This window comes from Bufo bufo, chromosome 1, assembly GCF_905171765.1.
Source record: "Bufo bufo chromosome 1, aBufBuf1.1, whole genome shotgun sequence".
Taxonomy (NCBI): domain Eukaryota; kingdom Metazoa; phylum Chordata; class Amphibia; order Anura; family Bufonidae; genus Bufo; species Bufo bufo.
This window is the reverse complement of record NC_053389.1, coordinates 606,717,159-606,737,831: the sequence shown is the minus strand read 5'-3', so window position 1 is coordinate 606,737,831 and position 20,673 is coordinate 606,717,159. Positions and strand designations below refer to the sequence as shown.

At 44.8% G+C, this 20,673-nt stretch overlaps 1 protein-coding gene across 2 annotated transcripts in view; it reads right to left on the bottom strand.

Annotated features, from left to right (window-relative positions):
- The window catches only part of PSTPIP1 (proline-serine-threonine phosphatase interacting protein 1), a 137,623-nt gene that overhangs the window by 103,178 nt on the left and 13,772 nt on the right, over nt 1-20,673 (bottom strand). For both annotated transcript variants that reach the window (XM_040413609.1, XM_040413610.1), the window contains exon 2: nt 1,181-1,281. In XM_040413609.1, coding sequence (XP_040269543.1) covers nt 1,181-1,281 — 101 coding nt within the window. The remainder of the gene's footprint in view (nt 1-1,180; nt 1,282-20,673) is intronic.

Sequence of the window (20,673 nt, the reverse complement as noted above, 5' to 3'; positions counted from 1 at the left end):
CTGCTCGTATAATATTAGGTACAGAATTAGGATTACAGTATGATAGCTCAATGGCTCTCTTCATAGGCCCAGATAAAGATACAGAAGAACAAAGCATTGATCAATGTATTGTGAGATGCTATAATTGTGTCACTTCTTCCCCTTCCCTCTGTGGCCGCAGTGAACGGTCTGACTGAGAATTTCAAAAGCCAGGACAGGAAGTGGAATACATGGAGTGACTTCAAAATATTATATTCAAAAACCATCCACCTGTGTTTTTATTAAAAAAATAAATAAATAATACATAGAATATTCACATCTACTGTAGGCTCTTATTAAGTGATAAAAATATGTGTCCTTATAAAGATCGTTCATTCCAATATTTACAATAATTGCCCCAATGTAAACTGCACCTAACAAGCACTAATCTGTCTGTGGATTGAAAGGACCCTAAATCCATTGGATGAAGAGAAAAAAAACACCTAGCCACTCTGCTAGCATATAGAAAGTGTTGAGCAACTCACACAACTTGGTTTACTTTTCAAGAAGCAATAGAGTGTGTAGACACTGTAATTATTCAACCCTCCCAAAAGACCAAGAGTAGCAGAGCATGTGCAGTGAAGCTGGCCAGTTTAGATAAATGTTTGCTGAACCCACAGATTTCAGAGGGATTGGCTATCTCTCCCAACTCCCTAAGAACTCCTTCATACACATGCCCATTTGGCTCGGCCAAAACTGTACAGTAAGGGAGGCACATATGCAAACTGTTGTAATTCCTACACCGTACACCTGATTTGGATGTAAATACCCTAAAATTAAAGCTGACAGTCTGCAGTTGTTAGTTTCATTTCAAATCTATTGTGGTGGTGTATAGAGCCAAAAATGTTACAATTGTGTTGATGTCCCAATATTTATGGACCTGACTGTATGTGTATTTTATGGGAAGAGCGGAGAAAGGTGTTGCCAGACACGTCTTGCAGCGGTTCATCTCAGAAGGTCCCGCCTTTCTCAGAAGGTTTGGCTGACAATACACTAATGTGTATCGGGGCCTTGAGGCTCTATCCAGCTAAAAAGCTCTTCTGACTTCCGTGACAGATGTTGAAGTAAGAAGGATCAGTCCACTGCTGATGAACCTTAGAACTATAAGTAAACGGTATAACACTTTATTTTATCTGCTTTCTAAAACAATATCAGCTCTTACCTCTGCTTCAGAAGGTCCTCCACATCTTTACAAAACCTCCTGCCATCCAGTAATCTCTGAAGAATAACTTCATAGCCTGCATTTAGACTCAAATCTGAACACTAGGAGGAAAGAAAGATGATTTACCAACTGTACATTATTAAAATCACTAATGTGATGATGCAATGTAAACTCTTAGATTTTTAGGATATTGTTCTGTACTGTTGAAGTGAATCTAAACCCCCAACAGCCTGGAGTGCATGAGTCAAATTTATACATTTGTGATCTGTAGAGGGGCTAAAGGGTTTCTGTCACCAGAATTAACCCTATTAAACTAGCTGACATTAGCGATGTGCTAATGTCAGCTGAACCTACCGTAACTAGCCTATTCCTACTTTTATCTATGCCGCCGTTACTCCAGAAATCTAACTTTTATATTATGCTAATTAGCCTCTAGGTGCATGGGGGGCGTTGCCCCTGCTCCTAGAGGCTTTGTTCTCCCACCTCTGGCCACGCCCTGCTACACTAGGTTGACAGGGCCAGGCAGCCTTCACCTCCAACTGCCAGCCCTGTGCACTGGGGATTGGAGAAATCTCGCCCCGTTAAGTATTCGGCGCAGGCGCAGTGAGGAAGCCGGCAGCCGGCAAGCACCCTTCGCTCACTGCGCTGAATACTAGATGGGACGGCACAGGTGTGAGATTTACACGGCAGACAGGACGGTAGTAGAAGATGAAAGCTGCCTGGCCCTGTCAATCTAGTGTAGCAGGGCGTGGCCAGAGGTGGGAGAACAGAGCCTCTAGGGGCAGGGGCAACGCCCATCTGCTCCCAGAGGCTAATTATCATATTATAAAAGTTATATTTCTGGAGTAACGGGGGCATAGATAAAAGTAGGAATAGGCTAGTTAGGCTCAGCTGACATTAGCACATCGCTAATGTCAGCTAGTTTAATAGGGTTAATTCTGGTGACAGAAACCCTTTAAAGTTAGATAGTTACTTAAAGCCAAACTACTGGTAACTTCAGACTACTGCTGCCCACCATGGGCAATAATGTGGAAATGGTAGTCTGAAACCATCCCTGTAAATTAGACAGCACACATTCCTATTGAGCAGGTGGACACGTTCTGTTGACATCACACCAAAGTCTGAGTAGAGGAAGGAAGATGAGCACCAGGATATGTAGACCTATCACATTTATTTTTATACATGTATTTTAGAGATGAGCGAATTGAAGTTGACGAAGTGGAATTCGATCCGAATTTCAGGAAAAATTGGATTTGCACTGAAGACGAATTTCCTTCGTGGTAACAAATCAATTTTTTTCCTAAAATGGCTGCTGCATGTGTGAGGACATGGAGCAAGGAACTCTGGGAACGAGGGATCACCCACAATGCCATGCATGCAGCCAATCAGCAGCCAGCCCTGTGATGTCACAGCCCTATAAATAGCCTCAGCCATCTTGTATTCTACCATTCCAGTGTACTTAGTGCAGGGAGAGACGTCAGCAGGCGCTAGGGACAGTGCTAGGAAAGACTTTATTGTGCTGAAAAATCGATTTAGAAGATTAGGGAAAGACTATTCAATGTGTAGGGAAATGATAGGGAGGCATCATCCACACTATAAAAGGAGAACAGGGTCACTAATTGGGGATCCAAATAGCAGTTATACTGCTGCTTTTAGGTTGTTTGCATTATATGATACATCAGTAATTCCAGCAAACCTTGCTTGTTATTGGGGTGCAAGTTCTGTGTGATAGAGCCATTAACAAGGTGTATTAATAGGAAATATATAGGGGGGGGAAAAAGGAAAAAATATACATCATAATGCCGTTAAGTGGTGAAGTTACATTGTACTACAGCCATTTACGGGGTGTATTAAAAGGAAATATACTGTAAGGGGTTACACTCTCAGGCTGGGCGGCGATGACAGATTCTCTTGCAGACCACAGGGTTAAAGTCCAAATGCTGCTTTATTTATCACACTCCGGCAATACAGGCAACTCCAGTTATAATTCACTGGGTAAGGTGAAGGACCAGCACCACAAAACATAACCAAACTGAAATAAACACCTGCCCGTCTGGGCCCTGGCTAATACAGTGAAGATCCTAGCTCACCTATTGAACACAGGTCACACAGAGAACTCGGCTTCTCTAGCCAGCAGCGCAGCCATCTTCCCAGGCTTTCTCCAGGCATTCCTCTCCCCAGACTGACAGCCTGGACTGTGCTTTATTTCCCCTTGATGATCCCAGCTGGCTTCAGCTGGGATCCCTCAGGCTAGGGGAAAACCTGTCCTGGATTTTATTTACCTCACGCAGTTGAGGAAGCTGGGTGGGATATACACCCCTTCCAGGACTTTACCATACACCTTTCTGTTCACCTTACCACATATCCCCCCCCCCCTCTTCTCTAGACCGGAGGTCTGGATATTTTTAGCCAACAAGCAGTGTATCCTGGACAAAGCATCTGCGTTTCCCTGTAATTTCCCCGGCCTATGTTCAACCTTGAAATAAAAATTTTGCAGGGAGAGAAACCACCTGGTCACTCTTCCGTTTTTCTCCCTGTTTTGTTTCATCCAAGTTAAAAGAGCGTGATCTGTTACCAACAGAAATTTCCTACCCAGCAGGTAATATTTAAGTGACTCCAGAGCCCATTTAATGGCTAGACACTCTCGTTCCACTATGGCATAATTTTTCTCTGCTGGGGTCAACTTCCTACTTAGGTACATCACTGGGTGCTCCTCCCCATTTATCACTTGTGACAGGACCGCTCCCAAGCCTGTCTCAGATGCATCAGTCTGGACCAGAAACTCTTTTTTGAAATCCGGGGAAATGAGCACCGGCTGTTGACAGAGAGCGGACTTTAGGCTTTGAAAGGCCTTTTCTGCCTCTGGGGTCCACTTCACCATTACTGACTTAGGGCCTTTCGTTAAGTCAGTCAATGGTGTTGCCATCGAGGCAAAATTCGGTACGAACTGGCGGTAGTACCCTGTCATGCCAAGGATGCCCTGACTTGTTTCTTCGTTAAGGGCCTAGGCCAGTCTTGTATCGCCTCTACTTTATTGATCTGGGGTTTAACCAGCCCTTTACCAATAATGTAGCCCAGATATTTTGCTTCCTCTAAACCCACTGCACACTTCTCAGGGTTTATGGTTAGGCCAGCATCACTAATGGAGTCTATAACGGCCTGTACCTTCCAGAGGTGACTTCTCTAATCAGATGAAAAAATGACCACATCATCAAGGTAAGCGGCAGCATAGTCACGATGTGGCTTCAAGATCAGGTCCATCAACCTCTGAAATGTAGCAGGGGCTCCATGTAACCCGAACTGTGTACTGGAACACTGTGCATCACTGTGTACTGGAACAGTCCCTCTGGAGTGGAGAATGCCATCTTTTCTTTTGCATCATCTGATAATGGTATCTGCCAATACCCTTTTGCAAGGTCAAGGGTCGTGATGTACCTTGCTTTCCCAAGCCTCTCAATTAGTTTGTCTACTCTGGGCATGGGGTACGCATCGAATTTTGATACCTCATTTAGCTTCCGGAAATCATTACAAAATCTCCAAGTCCCATTAGGCTTCGGGATTAAGACAATAGGGCTTGACCACTCACTGGTAGATTCCTCAATGACCCCTAACTCAAGCATGCGCCTGACCTCAGAGGATACCGCTTTTCTGCGTGCTTCTGGTATCCTGTAGGGCTTTAGATTCACCTTACTGTGGGGTTCAGTTCTCACGGAATGTTCTATCAGGTGGGTACGGCCTGGTAGGTCAGAAAACCTTCCTCTATTTTTCTGTAGAAACTCCTTACTTCTTGTTTCTGGGGTACTGACAATGCCTCACAAATTTTTACCGGAGGAATTGGTGGTGACACCTCCTTACTCATGGTCTGTGCGGCCACCAATGACTCTTCGTGTCTCTTTTTATCCTCAGCATGTCTTTTCCTTTCCTCCAGATTGGCCTGTAACAACATCTTCATCATTTCCTCCATGGTATTTGGTGAACTTTGTAAAGCTGCAGCAGCTTTCACCCAGGACATTAAATCATTTACTGTCACGCCGTTGCCTTTAGCAACCGACTGTTGCCTTTTTAGCAGGTACGCCTGCCCGCATCCTCCACCAATTGTAAGGGGTTACACTCTCAGGCTGGGCGGCGATGACAGATTCTCTTGCAGACCACAGGGTTAAAGTCCAAATGCTGCTTTATTTATCACACTCCAGCAATACAGGCAACTCCAGTTATAATTCACTGGGTAAGGTGAAGGACCAGCACCACAAAACATAAACCAAACTGAAATAAACACCTGCCCGTCTGGGCCCTGGCTAATACAGTAAGGATCCTAGCTCACCTATTGAACACAGGTCACACAGAGAACTCGGCTTCTCTAGCCAGCAGCGCAGCCATCTTCCCAGGCTTTCTCCAGGCATTCCTCTCCCCAGACTGACAGCCTGGACTGTGCTTTATTTCCCCTTGATGATCCCAGCTGGCTTCAGCTGGGATCCCTCAGGCTAGGGGAAAACCTGTCCTGGATTTTATTTACCTCACCCAGTTGAGGAAGCTGGGTGGGATATACACCCCTTCCAGGACTTTACCATACACCTTTCTGTTCACCTTACCACAATACGTACATCCTATTAGCCGTTCTGCGTTGATTTTACATTGTTTTACATTTTTTGGGGGGGTGTATTAATAGGAAAAAAAAGGAAAAAATATGTCATAATTGCCGTTCAGCTGTGAAGTTACATTGTACTACAGCCATTTACGGGGTGTATTAATAGGAAAGATACGTATGTCCTATTTGCCGTTCTGCAGTTAATTTTGATTGTTATACTTTTTTTTGGGGGTTTATAATAGTAAAAATAATACATCTTAATTGCTGTTCTGCGGTGAGGTTACATTGTACTACAGCCATTTACTGGGTGTATTAATAGGAAATATACCTCCGTCCTAGTAGCCGTTGTGTGGTGAATTTTGATAGTTTTTTTTTTTTGGGGGGCGTGTATTATAAGGAAAAAAAAAGGAAAAAATATATGTAATAATTGCTGTTCAGAGGTTACATTGTACTGCAGCCATTTACAGGGTATATTAATAGGAAATATACGTACGTCCTATTAGCTGTTCTGCGGTGAATTGTGATAGTTATATTTGTTTTGGGGGGTGTATTAATAGGAAAAAGTATAGGTCTTAATTGTCGTTCTGCGGTGAAGTTACATTGTACCTTGCTTTTCTGGGGTGTATTATTTTATTTTTTATTTTATTCTTTTATTATACAGTATGTCAGACAGACAGGTGACAGGCCCTTCAACGGGAACGGACAGTAGCCAAAATGTTTTTATCGCAGGCAGAAGTAGCAGCAGAAGAAGGGGGGGTAGCAGCAGGAGTCACAGCAAGAGTCCTGAGCTCCCAGTGTCATCTAGCGGTCATGTCTTGACCAGCAACCCAGCGGTGCTTGAATGGTTGACTCGCAAGTGACATCAGACACCCCCAACCAACAGTCGGTGGGTTCCTCTGACACAACGCTTAGTTGGCATGGCCCGGGAGCAGGCCCCATGCCACCACCTGTCCTGAACCTGCCTCTGTCATTTTCTGTTCACTCAGCGTGAAAAGTACTATATGCCATAGGCTCAGCTCCACTTTTCAACGAGGACGAGCTACTAGAGGAGAGTAAACAGCTACTGCCCAGCCAAGATCTGGAGGAGACATCTGCCGCTTCCTCCAGGTGACGGGCAAGTAGTGATGATGATAGTTGCATGGAAGCAGGTGTTGCGAGCGCTCAGGCTCCTGGCCCTAAGACCGTTAAGCGGGACATCAGTGACATGCAGACAACAGCGGGTGATGATGATGTAGCCGATCGCACTTGAGAGCCGGGTGAAGAAGGTGCTTTATCATCATCATCGGGAGAAGAGGGTGGCAGCTTGCGCATAAGGCAGCGGCTGAGCCAGCAAGGTGGTAGCAAGGCCATGAGTCAGCAGGGTGACAGCTGTGGGAGGTCGGGAGGTCGGTTCACCACCCACTTCGCTGGAGCCTACCTGCCCGGCAGTAGCGGTGCAAGGGTTCACGGAGGCAGCGGTAACAGGCAGTCAGCACGGAGTGTTGGGGGAAAAAATGCCATACTCGGTGGTGGGGCAATTTTTTGTTAAGCCGCTAGAGGTGAACAAGGCCATTTGCCGAATTTGTAGTCAGAAGGTGAAGTGTGGCCAGGCTGCCAATATTAGCACCACAGCCCTGTGTCAACACATGCAGTGTCACCATAAAGTGGCCTGGGATAACCGTGGCTCTGATATGGTGGTCCAGCCTGCTGCAACAACCGCTGCATCACCCAGTGGCACGCACCCAATTTCATGCAGTCAAGACTCCACCACCTCAGCCGAAGGGAGCTGTCTATCCTTCCCATCATCTGCTGGTCCTGACGCTCCTCATCCTCTTACTCCTCATCAATCATTCCATCACCAATCCATCACCGAAGCAATTGCCAAGAGAAAACAGTATGCGTACACTCATCCAACGGCGCAGAAGCTGAATGTGCTCCTGGCCAAGTTGCTGGTGCTGCAGTCCCTCCCTTTCCAAGTGGTGGACTTTGCACCTTTTAGACTGATGGCTTGTGCCAAGCCGAGATGGCACTGGAGAATCACAAGCCATCATTTATTTGCGAAAAAGGCAGTACCAGCCCTGCACACATATGTAGAACAGAAGGTGGGCCAGTCTTTGAGCATGTCAGTGCCTGCCATAGTGCACAGCAGCGCCGACATGTAGAGCTATGACTACAGTCAAGGGCAATATATGTCCTTTATGGCCCACTGGGTAAATGTGGTTCCTGCCCAGCCACACCAGAAACTTGGCTAGGTGACGCCGCTTCTGCCTCTCACGCCGTTGGTCCTGCTTCCTCAGCCTCCACTGCAGGGACAATTTACAGTGCTCCTCCAGCAAACCACATGTGCAGGGCACGGCGGTGTCACGCTGTTCTGCACCTAGTTTGCCTCGGCGAACGGAGTCACATAGGGGAGGAACTGCTCCGCATTGTTCATCAAGAAATCGAATCCTGGCTTTTTCCTCAACAGCTCAAAATCGGAACCATGGTGACCGACAACGGGAAAAACATTGCGACGGCGCTGCGTCAAGGAGGGCTGAGCCATGTGCCCTGCATGGCGCATTTGTTCAATCTGGTTGTAAAGCGGTTCCTGAAGTCTTCACCCCATCTGAAACACATCCTGAAAATGGCCTGGAAACTTTCTATGCACTTTAGCCACTCGTACACATATAAGCACCCCCCCTTGAGCTACAGCGGCAGAATGGCATCCCCCAACATGGGCTATGAACGTTTCCACCCATTGGAATTCCACCCTCCATATGTTGGACCGATTATATGAACAGGCCATAAACGATTTCTTGATGATACAGGCAGACAGAGGTACTCCCCTGTGTAACTTCGATGTTAGCAAGTGGCAGCTCATGCGTGACACCTGCCATTTGCTCGGGCCCTTTGAGGAAGCCACTTTATTTGTCAGTCACCAGGACTACGGGATGAACAACATCATTCCACGGATTTATGTCCTGGAACAGATGCTGCTAAATCTGGCTGGCCAGAGAACAGGAGACTTGGCGACTACATCTCATGGCCACATGAGCCCTGTGGGGGCTGAACTGGAGGAGTACATTGGATCACAAGCAATGTGTAGAGAAATGGTTGGTTCTTCTACACAGGTGACAGGAGAGGAGGAGTAGGAGTAGCTGGAGGAGCTACAGGGCAATGAGGAAGACGAGGCAGATGACCCAGACACACCGTGGCAGTATGCAGTGGAGATGGAGGCAGGAAGTCCCTCTGAGTCACTTGCGCAAATGGCCCGATGCATGCTCAGTTGCCTGTGTAGTGACAGCCAAATTGTCACCATTCGGCAGAGGGATGACTACTGGCTCTCCACCATGTTAGACACCCTCGCTACCGTCCAAAATGGGGGCCTTTTTTTACACCCGCTGAGAGGGAGGACAAACTGAACTACTATCGAGACATCCTATGTAGTCAGTTGGCCGCTGCCTATGTGCGCCATCGCCCATTTTCACACAGGTCTGACTGGGAGGGCCCTCTGCGCTTATGTTTCACTGCCATCGCTGCTGGGGGGGAGGGCGGCAGGAGCAGTACCAGCTCCATCAGCAGTAACTGAGTTGCTGATGAGCAGTTTTCTTCACCCGCCTACTGAAGAAACTACTCACCAGCAGCAGCAGCTAGACATAGTGCAGAACCTGAACCAGTAGGTTTTGGCATACTTGGACTGCACCCTGCCACCCCACATCGAAGATCCCCTGGACAACTGGACAGCCAAACTCGATTTGTGGCCGCAACTTTGCCCTGGACAAGCTTTCCTGCCTGGCCACCAGTGTGGCATCAGAGCGGGTGTTTGGTGCAGCGGGGGCCATAGCTACCCCAAGGAGAACTCGCCCGTCCACCCAAAATGTGGAGAAACTGACCTTTGTGAACATGAATCAGGCATGGATCAGCCAAGATTTTAAAACACCAGTGCCTGATGCTTCAGACTAGATCATCCATTGTGCCACAACTAAACTTTATCAAAAAGAGACCTGTTTCTTCTGGCTACCTGCTTTAGCTACTATTCTGATGCTGCCACCTGCCTGATGCCACACCTGGTGCCAGGTGCTCCTACTGCCATCCACCATCTTCAGCTGGTAATGGTATTACTCCCCCCCACACACACACCTCCCCACTCTGTCACTGGGCCACTCTGTGGTCTCCTCATGCTGCTGCCACCTCACCACTCTTTCACTGGGCCACTCTGTGGTCTCCTTATGCTGCTACCACCTCACAAGTCTGTGGTCTCCTCATGTTGCTGCCACATCACCAATCTGTGGTCTCCTCATGCTGCTGCTACCTCACCACTCTGTCACTGGGCCACTCTGTGGTCTCCTCATGCTGCTACCACCTCCCCACTATGTCACTGGGCCACATTGTGGTCACCTCATGCTGCTGCCACCTCACCGCTATGTCACTGGGCCACTCTGTTGTCTCTTCATGCTGCTGCCACCTCAACACTCTGTCATTGGGCCACTCTGTGGACTTCTCATGCTGTTTCCACCCTCCCTACTCCATGACTGGCCCACTATTTTGCTTTTTTGGCCTGGTTGACATCATCATTTATTTGACCCTTCTTCTGATCTGTCAGAAGGAAGGAAAAATTAAATGCACAACGAATCCTGTCTTTGAAGGCGGATGCTCAACAGACAGGATCCATTTTTTGGGAGTTATTGTTCTGACGGATCAGAGGAAGGGCAAAATAACTAGTGACGTCAACACAAACTAACTGCTGACACCCTCTCCACTCCCTCTCAGCGGGGCTCTACTTGTATAAGCGTTTAATAGAACAGGTTCTGTAGAAATCTATGTGGAATCAGCTGATGACGGTGTAAAAGGAGTGCGCTCTTTCACGATATAGTAGGATCTTGGGCCTCTTCACGGTTCTTTATACCTTGCACTAACATTAACCTGTAAGGCTGAGTTCACACAAGTTATTTGGTCAGTTTTGGCCCCATAACTGCCCAAATAAGTGAAGTGTTCAGTGATTCAAAGAGCGATACCTGTCATCTGCATGCCATACTGACTCACAGTATTGTTTCACTATAACAGCAGACTCCCTATGCGTGTTTCTGCAAGGCACAGTGTGCTATACCACTATACAGGCTCTCTGCAGCCAGGAAATAGCATTTTTTTAACACGATTCGCCACAAAAAAATTCGGATCGAATCTAATCTTTTTGGAAAATCTTTTTAGTAGAATACGTAGAATACTTATTAGTATACTCATTATTATATAAAGAGCACAGAATGACTACCCAGTCAAGCGAGCGTAAAGTAAATTAAAGGGCTTGTTCCACCTGGATGCCTACAACTTCAATGATCAGAAGGTGTGCCTCATCAAGGGAAAAATGCTAACTTGTCTGCAGTCTTGCCATTACCGAGCCGCTGCCCCACTCCTGAGTGCTGGGGACGTGCTGTTCAAGCACATGTGACGGCTAAGGCTCAGTCCCCATTATCAGAGCCAAAATGATTATGCAAGTATGGTCACTTTCCATTACTGACAATGCTATCCTCATGTATAAATATCAGCTTACCAAAAGTGAAACCATACTGTAAGTGTTCATTTAGCCACTTCCGAAAATGTATGCAAGACAATTCATGCAGTTGTGCACCCACTGCACATGCACAGTAAGACATACTGTATATCCTGAAAATAACGTAGATAGAGAGCGATAGATAGATAGATAGATAGATAGATAGATAGATAGATAGATAGATAGATAGATAGATAGATGATAGATAATTAGTTCTATGGAGATACTGTAACTCTGTAAGGGTACTTTCACACTTGCGGCAGAGGATTCCGGCAGGCAGTTTCGTCTGTTGTCTCACAAATGCATTGCAATACCGGATGCGTCTCTCTGGTTGTCATCCAGACAAAAGGAACCAGTATTTATTTTTCTCACAGATTTAATGGTCTGCGCATGCGCAGAGGGAAAGAACGGATCTGTTTTGCCGGAACAATTGGGGCCGGATCAGACATTAATGCATTTCAATGGAAATTAATGCCGGATCCAGCAATCCGGCAAGTGTTCATGATTTTTGGCTAGAGAGAAAACTGCAGCATGCTGCGGTAATTTCTCCGGTCAAAAAACGTAAGAGGGACTGAACTGATACATCCTGCTCTCCATTCAGAATGCATTAGGATAAAACTGATCAGTTTTTTCCGGTATTGAGCCCCTAGGACGGAACTCAATACCGGAAAACAAAAATGCTAGTGTGAAAGTACCCTAAACTGAACTTCTACATGTATTTCACAAGCTGGGAAAATATTTCCCCATAAACATTTCCTTCCTGTGCTCATTTAAATCAATCCGTTTCCTTAGCTGTTTTCTGCTCTTCCTCATTATTGTAACAATATTATATGAGTCATACAGTTACAACAATGTTAATATGGTGGTTAAAAGTGTGAAAGCATATTTGCTTGATTACATTGTCACAGATTATGGCATGGTATAAGCAGGGGCGTAGCTAAAGGCTCATGGGCCCTGGTCTAAAGTTTCAGCTTGGGTCCCCCCCCTTCCCTCAGTGTTTTGTTGCTAGGGAAGCACATAGCCTTCATGCTGCCTGCGGCAAAAGTTTTAACAGTAGATTACCCCCCCCCCAACCCCACCATGACAAATTCTTGACCCAAGCCCTTCCCTCCAGCCAGAGCTATAACTTGACCAGCATGCACTTTCTATAATACTGGTGTCTTCTTATGGGGCGCAAGGGTCTTTGGGCCCCCTCAGGCTCCTGGGCCCGGTAGCGACTGCTACCACTGCACCCTCTATAGCTACGCCCCTGGGTATAAGGAATGTCTTCCAAGGAACAGTATATGTCGTGTAGAAGGGGTGTAACTATAATTGATAGGGTCCATAGCAAAATAAAATTGGGCGCTCACCACTTGGTGTAACATGTAACAAAATTAACACAACAGCATACATAGCAATAAAGGTCTATATGATAGCACCATATATCAAAAAACCTAAATTACAGCAAAAAGCCACCATATTGTTATTCACCACAAAAAGATACAATATTCTTGCACCAGACTGACCCCCCCTTCCCCATCCCTTCTTCCAACAACTCCTGGGGGAGAGTACCCTAATCTGTGTGAGAAGGCTTATAGGCCATTCTGCTCCTCTGAAATTCTGGGAAGCTCTTAACAAATGAGCTCTTAACAAGCTCTCCCCAGGGAGAGATAGTACCCCCCAAATCATGATCTAGGCCTCTCACCCAGTTAAGCTAGTACTCCCTGCTCTGCACTGATGAGGGGAAATTACCCCGGAACAGCTGTCTGCAGATGAGATGCTGGCTTATTTAATATCTGAGTCATGTCTCTAGGCCTATTTAAAGGGTCTAACATTGTGGAGAGAGTGCCTTAATCAACGTGAGGAGACTTATAGGCCATCCTGGTCAGGATTTGGGGGGTACTATCTCTCTTTGGGGAGAGAGCGCCTTAATTGGCGTACGGAGACTTATAGGCCATACATGCTCCTCTGGAATTCTGAGGAGAAAGGGATGCAAAATCACCCTGAAACAGCTGTCTGCAGATGAGGTACTGACTTATTTAATATCTCTCAAGGCCTATTTAAAGGGTTGAACATTGACTTATAGGATAGCTGCCTTACATCTGGTGGCATTAGAAGCAGAGCTTGTTAAGAGCTGTTTTGCATCCCTTTCTTCCCATAATTCCAGAGGAGCATATATGGCCTATTAGTATCCTCATGCTGATTAAGATGCTCTCTCCCCAAGGAGAGATAGTACCCCCAAAATCCTGACTTAGGACTCTCACCCAGTTAAGCCAGTACTCTCTGCTCTGCAGTGATAAGGGTTAATCACCACAAAACAGCTGTCTGCGGATGAGATGCTGGCTTATTAAATATACAAGTCATGTCTCAAGGCCTATTTAATTTAAAAGGTTTACATTGACTTATAGGATAGCTGCCTTACATCTGGCGGCATTAGAGGCAGAGCTTGTTAAGAGCTGTTTTGCGTCCCTTTCTTCCCAGAATTCCAGAGGAGTATGTGTGGCCTTTAAGTCTGCTCACGCCAATTAAGGCGCTCTTAACAGGAGGCAAGGCCTCCTACAACCCACTAAATTTACTGTAATTATAGAAAATGTAAATTATAGCTGAAATCTATACCATAACAGATGTAGATTCCAAGCTCTGGTTCCCTGACTGCTAGAAGATGCACCAAATTTATTAAAAGGACTATGGCCTTTAATAAATTTGGCAAATTTTGCACCATTAACCCAATAATATTTTCTGTTAACAACAAATACCATGCTGAGCCTCACCAACCACTGGAGAACACCTTCCTGCCGACCACAGTTTAAGAAGCACCAGCATAAAATCTAGTGTCCCACATATGTGTGGTGTATGGTCCACTCCAAATTGTTATATATAGTATGATGTCATTTTGCACTATTCCTTTGTCTATGCTGCTGAATCCATATTACAGGCTGGTAACATGCATTACATATTTCCACCACTAGAGGTCTCCATCACACCATTTATATAGTGCAGCCACAGGAAGTGAAGGAGAGATTAGGAGTTAGGAGGAAGGAGGAAGGAGAGGAGACAGTCTTGGTCTTTGTCCTCCTGGGCCTAGAGTCCAAGATTAGGACTATCTGATCCTACACTGTAGATTACCCTTCCGGGGTATAAAGTGGATTATCACTTTGAGGACCGCAACCTTTTAAAATAATGAAGCAGGGGGTTTGCCTGCCATGAGGGAGATCGCCCTTGGGTTGCTGGATCATTGAAATATAGACTATTGGCAAAGGAAGATAACTGCCGTTTATCAGGTTTTAGTCACCTTTGCATTAGGTGGAGAGTTTCTAAGCTACAGGCTGCCCACTGTAATTAAAGACAGAAAGGCCATCTGTCAGAATACTTATTTACAGAGGATCTAAACTACTATGGAAAGGCTGAGTGATCAGAGCAAGATCAGGAACCAAGTACAAGTAAGAACATCATCTCTACTAAAGTGAGCTGGAGCTAACCTCTATACTTCACCTCCAGGAGTCTGCTAATTTGGATTTGCAGCTCTACCCTTTTTGCCATCTGTATGCAAGACAAAGTGATGATATTGGATTCCTTACTACATCTGACATGACAAGTAAAGTTCCTGTTAGGTTTAACTACTACCTCATTCTTCATTCTTCTGCTCCATCTCTTAATTGCACCTTACAGTGCTGGCGTCACGAACAAAGGGGCCCATCCATCAAAGCACCCTAAGCATACCCACTACCATCAAGCCATTAAGGGCACCTCAACTTCCATCTGGCTGGTGTTCCTTGAAACCGAGAGTGCCCCGGAAGATTTAGTGCTGTCTTCCCATCCACTCCACTGCACTGTCGACCCAGGGGACAACTTAACCATGAGTAAATTAACTACTACACCCACCGGCTCACCACCACTACACTCACTATCCCCTGTGCCCCGACACGTTGCAAAAGGGTGTCAGAATCCAACTTTAGGGTTCTGAAAGCGAGCTATACACATTATAGTTGTTAGCCAACTGTATCTCTCCTTACTCTCAATAAACATCACTTGGCAAAGTGTGCATGTCCATTGCAATAGGAAGAGGGAGATAAGCTGTTGTCCCCATATAAGGCACACTGGCGTTTCTGGGTCCACTTGTGAGATCAGTTTCAGGGCTCTCACAAGCAGCCCAAAACGGATCAGTTCAGCCCCAATGCATTCTGAATGGATAAGGATCCGGTCAGAATGCATCAGTTTGCCTCCGTTGCTCCTCCATTCCGCTCTGGAGGCGGACACCAAAACACTGCTTGCAGCGTTTTGGTGTCCGCCTGACGATGCAGAGCCAAACGGATCCATCCTGACTTACAATGTAAGTCAAAGGGGACGGATACGTTTTCACTGACACAATATGGTGCAATTGAAAACTGATCCGTCCCCCATTGACTTTTAATGTAAGTCAGGACGGATCCGTTTTGACTTAGACTTTTTTTTATTTTTTATAATGCAAACGGATCCGTTCTGAACGGATACAAGTGTTTGCATTATCGGTGCGGATCCGTCTGTGCAGATACAAGATGGATCTGCACCGAACGCAGGTGTGAAAATAGCCTAAATTAGATCATTGGCAGGTTCGGACAATAATAATCTAATATGTCTGGATGAAGTTACAAATGACTTCAGTCCTAGTTTTAACTTCACAATAATCATTTGAAAATTATTATTATTTTTTTTTTTACTTCAGTCAGTTTAAAAAAATGTACACCTCCTACAAGCCCCATAAAGTACAATAATTCATGTATAGAGCGCTTGCCACTGACTTAGGTATGTTCATTTTTATGCCAATACTTACCCACGTTCCTCCGCTGTTTTGGAATGCATAGAGAGGACTTCTGGAGACCTGTCCATGTTGTATACACACTCATGAGTTCTCAGTGCATTCTACAGCTGGTTTGCGGGCACACAGCAGTGGGAATGGGGGCCAGTGTCCAAATACAAATTACCGGTCTGGTGTCAGCAGCAGGTGATCCATACATTTATTGCTGTACTTTATAGTGCTTGTAGGTGATGACAGATTCCCTTTAAAAGGCTGTCATTATGTGCATAATTTCATGCAATTTGTGGTTCCAGTTTATGGTCTGTTATCATATCATGTAACTAATGTGAAATTAGAGAAATTAACATAAAATAAATCCTTTATTTCAGGCTTCATACACATCACAGTTTTTTTTTTATTATGTGCAATCAATTTTTGGGGGATAGCACCCTAACCCATTCATTTCTATGGGTCCATGCACACATCCGTATTTTTCCGGATCCATGTCCTATTCTGGTCCATATTGTGGATGAGTATAACTCTTCCTATTGATGGGAGTGGGAAAAGTATGTAATGCGCATGGGAGGTATCTGTATTTTGCGGATACGTGGTTTGCGGACCAAACTACAAACACAGTCATGTGCAGTCATGAAACCTTATCATTGTCAGTACAAAATCATAGATGCTGTAGCTTTGATGACACTGCAGCATGTCATCGTTGCTGGCATTTAATCACAAACTGGTGAAGACCATGTGAGCATCACCACTGCGGTGCAGAGAGATTTATCAGGTCTGGTTTGCTGACATCCAAGAAGTAATGCTGACTTTATTTTGTCAGGTCTGTTTATTTATGGGTGCTTGCAAGCAGTGACGTAACTAGAAATTACTGGGCCCCACACCAAATTTTTGAACGCTGCCCAAAGTTTTAACTTTTTTTTCAGTATTAAAACGCAACTAAAACTATACAGATGTGGTATCGCCGTAATCATACTGACCTGGAGAATAAAAGTAACAGGTCAGTTTTACTGCATATGAAATTTTGTAAAAAAAAACAAAACAAAACATAAAACTGTGGTGGAATGATTTTTTTTTTATAATTCCCACTTCCCACCACATTGTATGCAACCATATATGGTGCCGCAAAAACAAGCCCTTATACAACTATGTGAATAAAAAAATAATAATAATTATGGCTTTGTGAGGGCTGGGAGTAAAAAACAAAAATGAAAAAAAATTAAACATTTCCTGGTCATTAAACGGTTAATACAATATAAATGTTGTTTCTTTTAGCCAAGGTCAAGTTTCCAGTCAATTTGCAGTTGGATAGCTTTTCTGATAAAATGTTACCAGTTACTCTTTAAAATGTAGCAGGTGTTAGACCTTTTGTTTCAAAATCGGTATCTTTCTTTGTTAGGTGGAGTTCACATGACCGTTATTCTTCTGTTCTTCTGATCTGTCAGAAGAACAGAATAATAAAGAAAAAAACTGATCCTGAAATAAAATTAAATAAATACAGTACTGTGCATCAGTTATGCACATTTGGCATCCGTATGAGCCATTTGAGTCACAGATCCGTTATTTCAGAAGGAAAAAAAATCTCCTAATTTTTGATTTTGCCATACTGCTCTAGACACGCGTGGTATTGCTCTCTATCTCTCAGCCGGCAGAGTAAATAGGCCTTAAAGGCATGTTCACCTTTGGAGGAAATTTTTGTGTCACGTAGGGATATAAGAGGGAACACCACACCGACAACAGGAGGGAAGGGAAAAGGTACTAGCCTGGAAACTAAGCAAAGGGAAAAGGGTCCCCACCGAGTGATCCCTAAACCGAGCCCTGACTGCTATCAGTATGAACAGACCTTGATGGTAGGAATGGTCATACACTGTAACCTAGGGCCCTATCTGACCCTAAAGGGCCCTGGAGATAGTGTCAGGACAAGAGATGACCTGTTTGTCCCAGCTGAAGGAACCGGAGACTCCCTCAGGCCTAATACCAAAAACCAAAAACAACAAACAAGAAATAAAGGAAAGACACTTAAAAGGGTTGTCCAGATTCAGAGCTGAAGCCGGACATACCTCCCTTTTCACCCAGGCAGCCTCCCTGACCTAAGCATCGGAGCAGATCATGCTCCGATGGTCTCCTTTGTCCTGCGCTAAATCGCGCAGGGCAAAGGCATTTTCAAGAGTTCTGGTGACGTACCGGTCTCTCCATGGGGTTACCAGTAAGACGGCTAGGGCAGTGCTAAAGCACGCCCATCTGAGCTGGTGACGTCACCGAACACAATGCCGGGCAGAAGCCTCTGCCCGGCAGTGTGTTATTGTAAACAAAGCCCGTGCCCTGCGCAATCTAGCGCAGGGTAATGGAGCGCATCAGAGCATGAGATGCTCAGATGCCACATCAGGGGTGCTGCCTGGGTGAAAATAAGGGTATGTCCGGGTTCAGCTCTGAACCCAGACAACCCCTTTAACTCTGAAGTATGCGGACGAGAGCAGGAACTCAGAGGAGAACCAACACCAGCACTTCCAACATCCAAAAGGAGCTATCAACCGCATAGCATAATGGGTGAGGCCAGACTAAATAGAGTAGTTGAAATGACCACTTAAGCTACACCTGAGACCAGAGGTGTGGTCATACCAAGCAACAACACAGAACCAAGTGAAATCAGAGAGGCTGTCAGATCACATCACGTGCAGCCAGTCTCTTAGATCTTCTGAGCCCTGTCACAGGAGAGACCATGACATTTTGTTTATGATTGCATTTCACTCATTTTTGGCTAAAAATCATATTTTCATATTGAGCCATTCTGTCACAAAGAGTTAACTGTTTGTCTAGTTGTGTGAATGGTAATTTTTACTTTCACTTTGTGCAGGTCATCTAATAACCCTTATCTCTAATTTACTAAGAGGTCATAAACACTTATTTAAGCCACATTCTTATCAGTAAGATAAGAACTGAGCTATAATGAGTGTTTATAAGGTCAAAGAGCAGAGATAAGAAGTCTGTCTGCTCCTGACATGACGGAAAAGACAGAAAATCTACAGGCAGCTAGTACAGCATCTCAGCTCTGTACACCAATAGAAAAAAAGATTTTTAGCTCAAAATAAGTACAATGCAATAATTTAAAAAAACTGTCCCCAAAGGTGTACATAGCCTTCAACTCTGGTTGTTGAAAAGGTATAAAAATCTGTATGTCTATGTTTTTGGTAAGTCCATCAATAAATACAAAGGGTGCACTATAACTATTCCCCCACATTACTATTGTCCTTGCGTACAGTAACTTATCAATCTTCTTCCCACACATATACTTGTGGTTGTATGCTTGGCTAATTTGGTTAGAAGACTCATTGCAAACATAACGATAATAGCTCCACTGCCTTTTATGAAAGAAACCTCATAAAACAAAGCAGCGCTAATATACCTCCTGGGTGTAGAGCTGTATGAAAATAGCCTGAGGTTGTACTTTGGTTTCAGTGGATGAAGTCTGAGGAAGTTGCATGCACATGTTTAAAAATAAAAATGTGTATGTGAAATTGATGTGTAGATGCATTTCACATACATATATGCAATATATACAAAATGAAATGGGGGCACACTACAATAAAGACGGAGTGCACTGGAGGTTCAAAACAACAATTAAACCCAAAAATTGGCTGCATGGCCCAAGAAAACCCCAATAAAGTGCACATCCACTAATAATAAAAACAATAAAGGAATTTTATTAGGTAACAAAAGACACACAAACATGATTAAAAAATGTATACAATATGACATGTGTTGGTATGAAATGAAACCAAGCACCTACCCAGGTCCCACCAAAAACCACAAATACGGGCAAAGTGTAGGTAGTCCACAAATAGCAGCATAATCAGCAACCAACATTGACTATCAAATATACCTAGTAAATAATCATATGGCATCAAAAGGACCAGAATGTCACGGATGATATAGCAGATAGCTGGAAGTTATGGATAAACATCCGACTGGCTTGATCCTAAACTAAGGAAAACCCTAAGAGCTCACCCTGGCTGCTAAGCACATACAAAAGTTCTCAGAGGTAGACGATTGCATGCCCTCGTACCTAGACTGTGTGACACCTGAAAACCCTATAATAGTGAGGGGACACGACCACCGGCTCCCTGCACTTAATACAGAGGGAGTCAGGGTCACCTAGAATCAAGCCAGCAAAGAAACACAATACAAGAAAGGACTTATCTGAACAAGCAGTAACAGAAGTCTCCAGCAGTGATCACTTCAATCTAGGAAGTAGTATAAACCGCAAAGTGAGGCAGTATGGGAGGGAATATAAAGGGAGGCAATTAGTGTGAATAGGTGACAGCTGGGAGAAGGAAAAGAGATGACAAAGTGAATCCAAAACAAAGAACATCATGCAAGAGGTACAGAAGAATGTCTGCCAGACCTTCTCAGAGAGCTGGCGGTGACACAGAATCCGCATAAAATAGACATGCAAGGACTACCTAGGTGGGCCTGGGTCCAGAAAATAGCGCCCTACGCTTTTTGCAGGTAGAGTTCGGCTTCCTCAGGGTTTAGAAGTAAACTGAGGAAGCCGGACTCTCCCAGCGATTCGCGTGAATCTTTCTAAGGCTGTATATGAGAAAGCAGGCTGAATAGTTTATCTCTATTAAATCCAG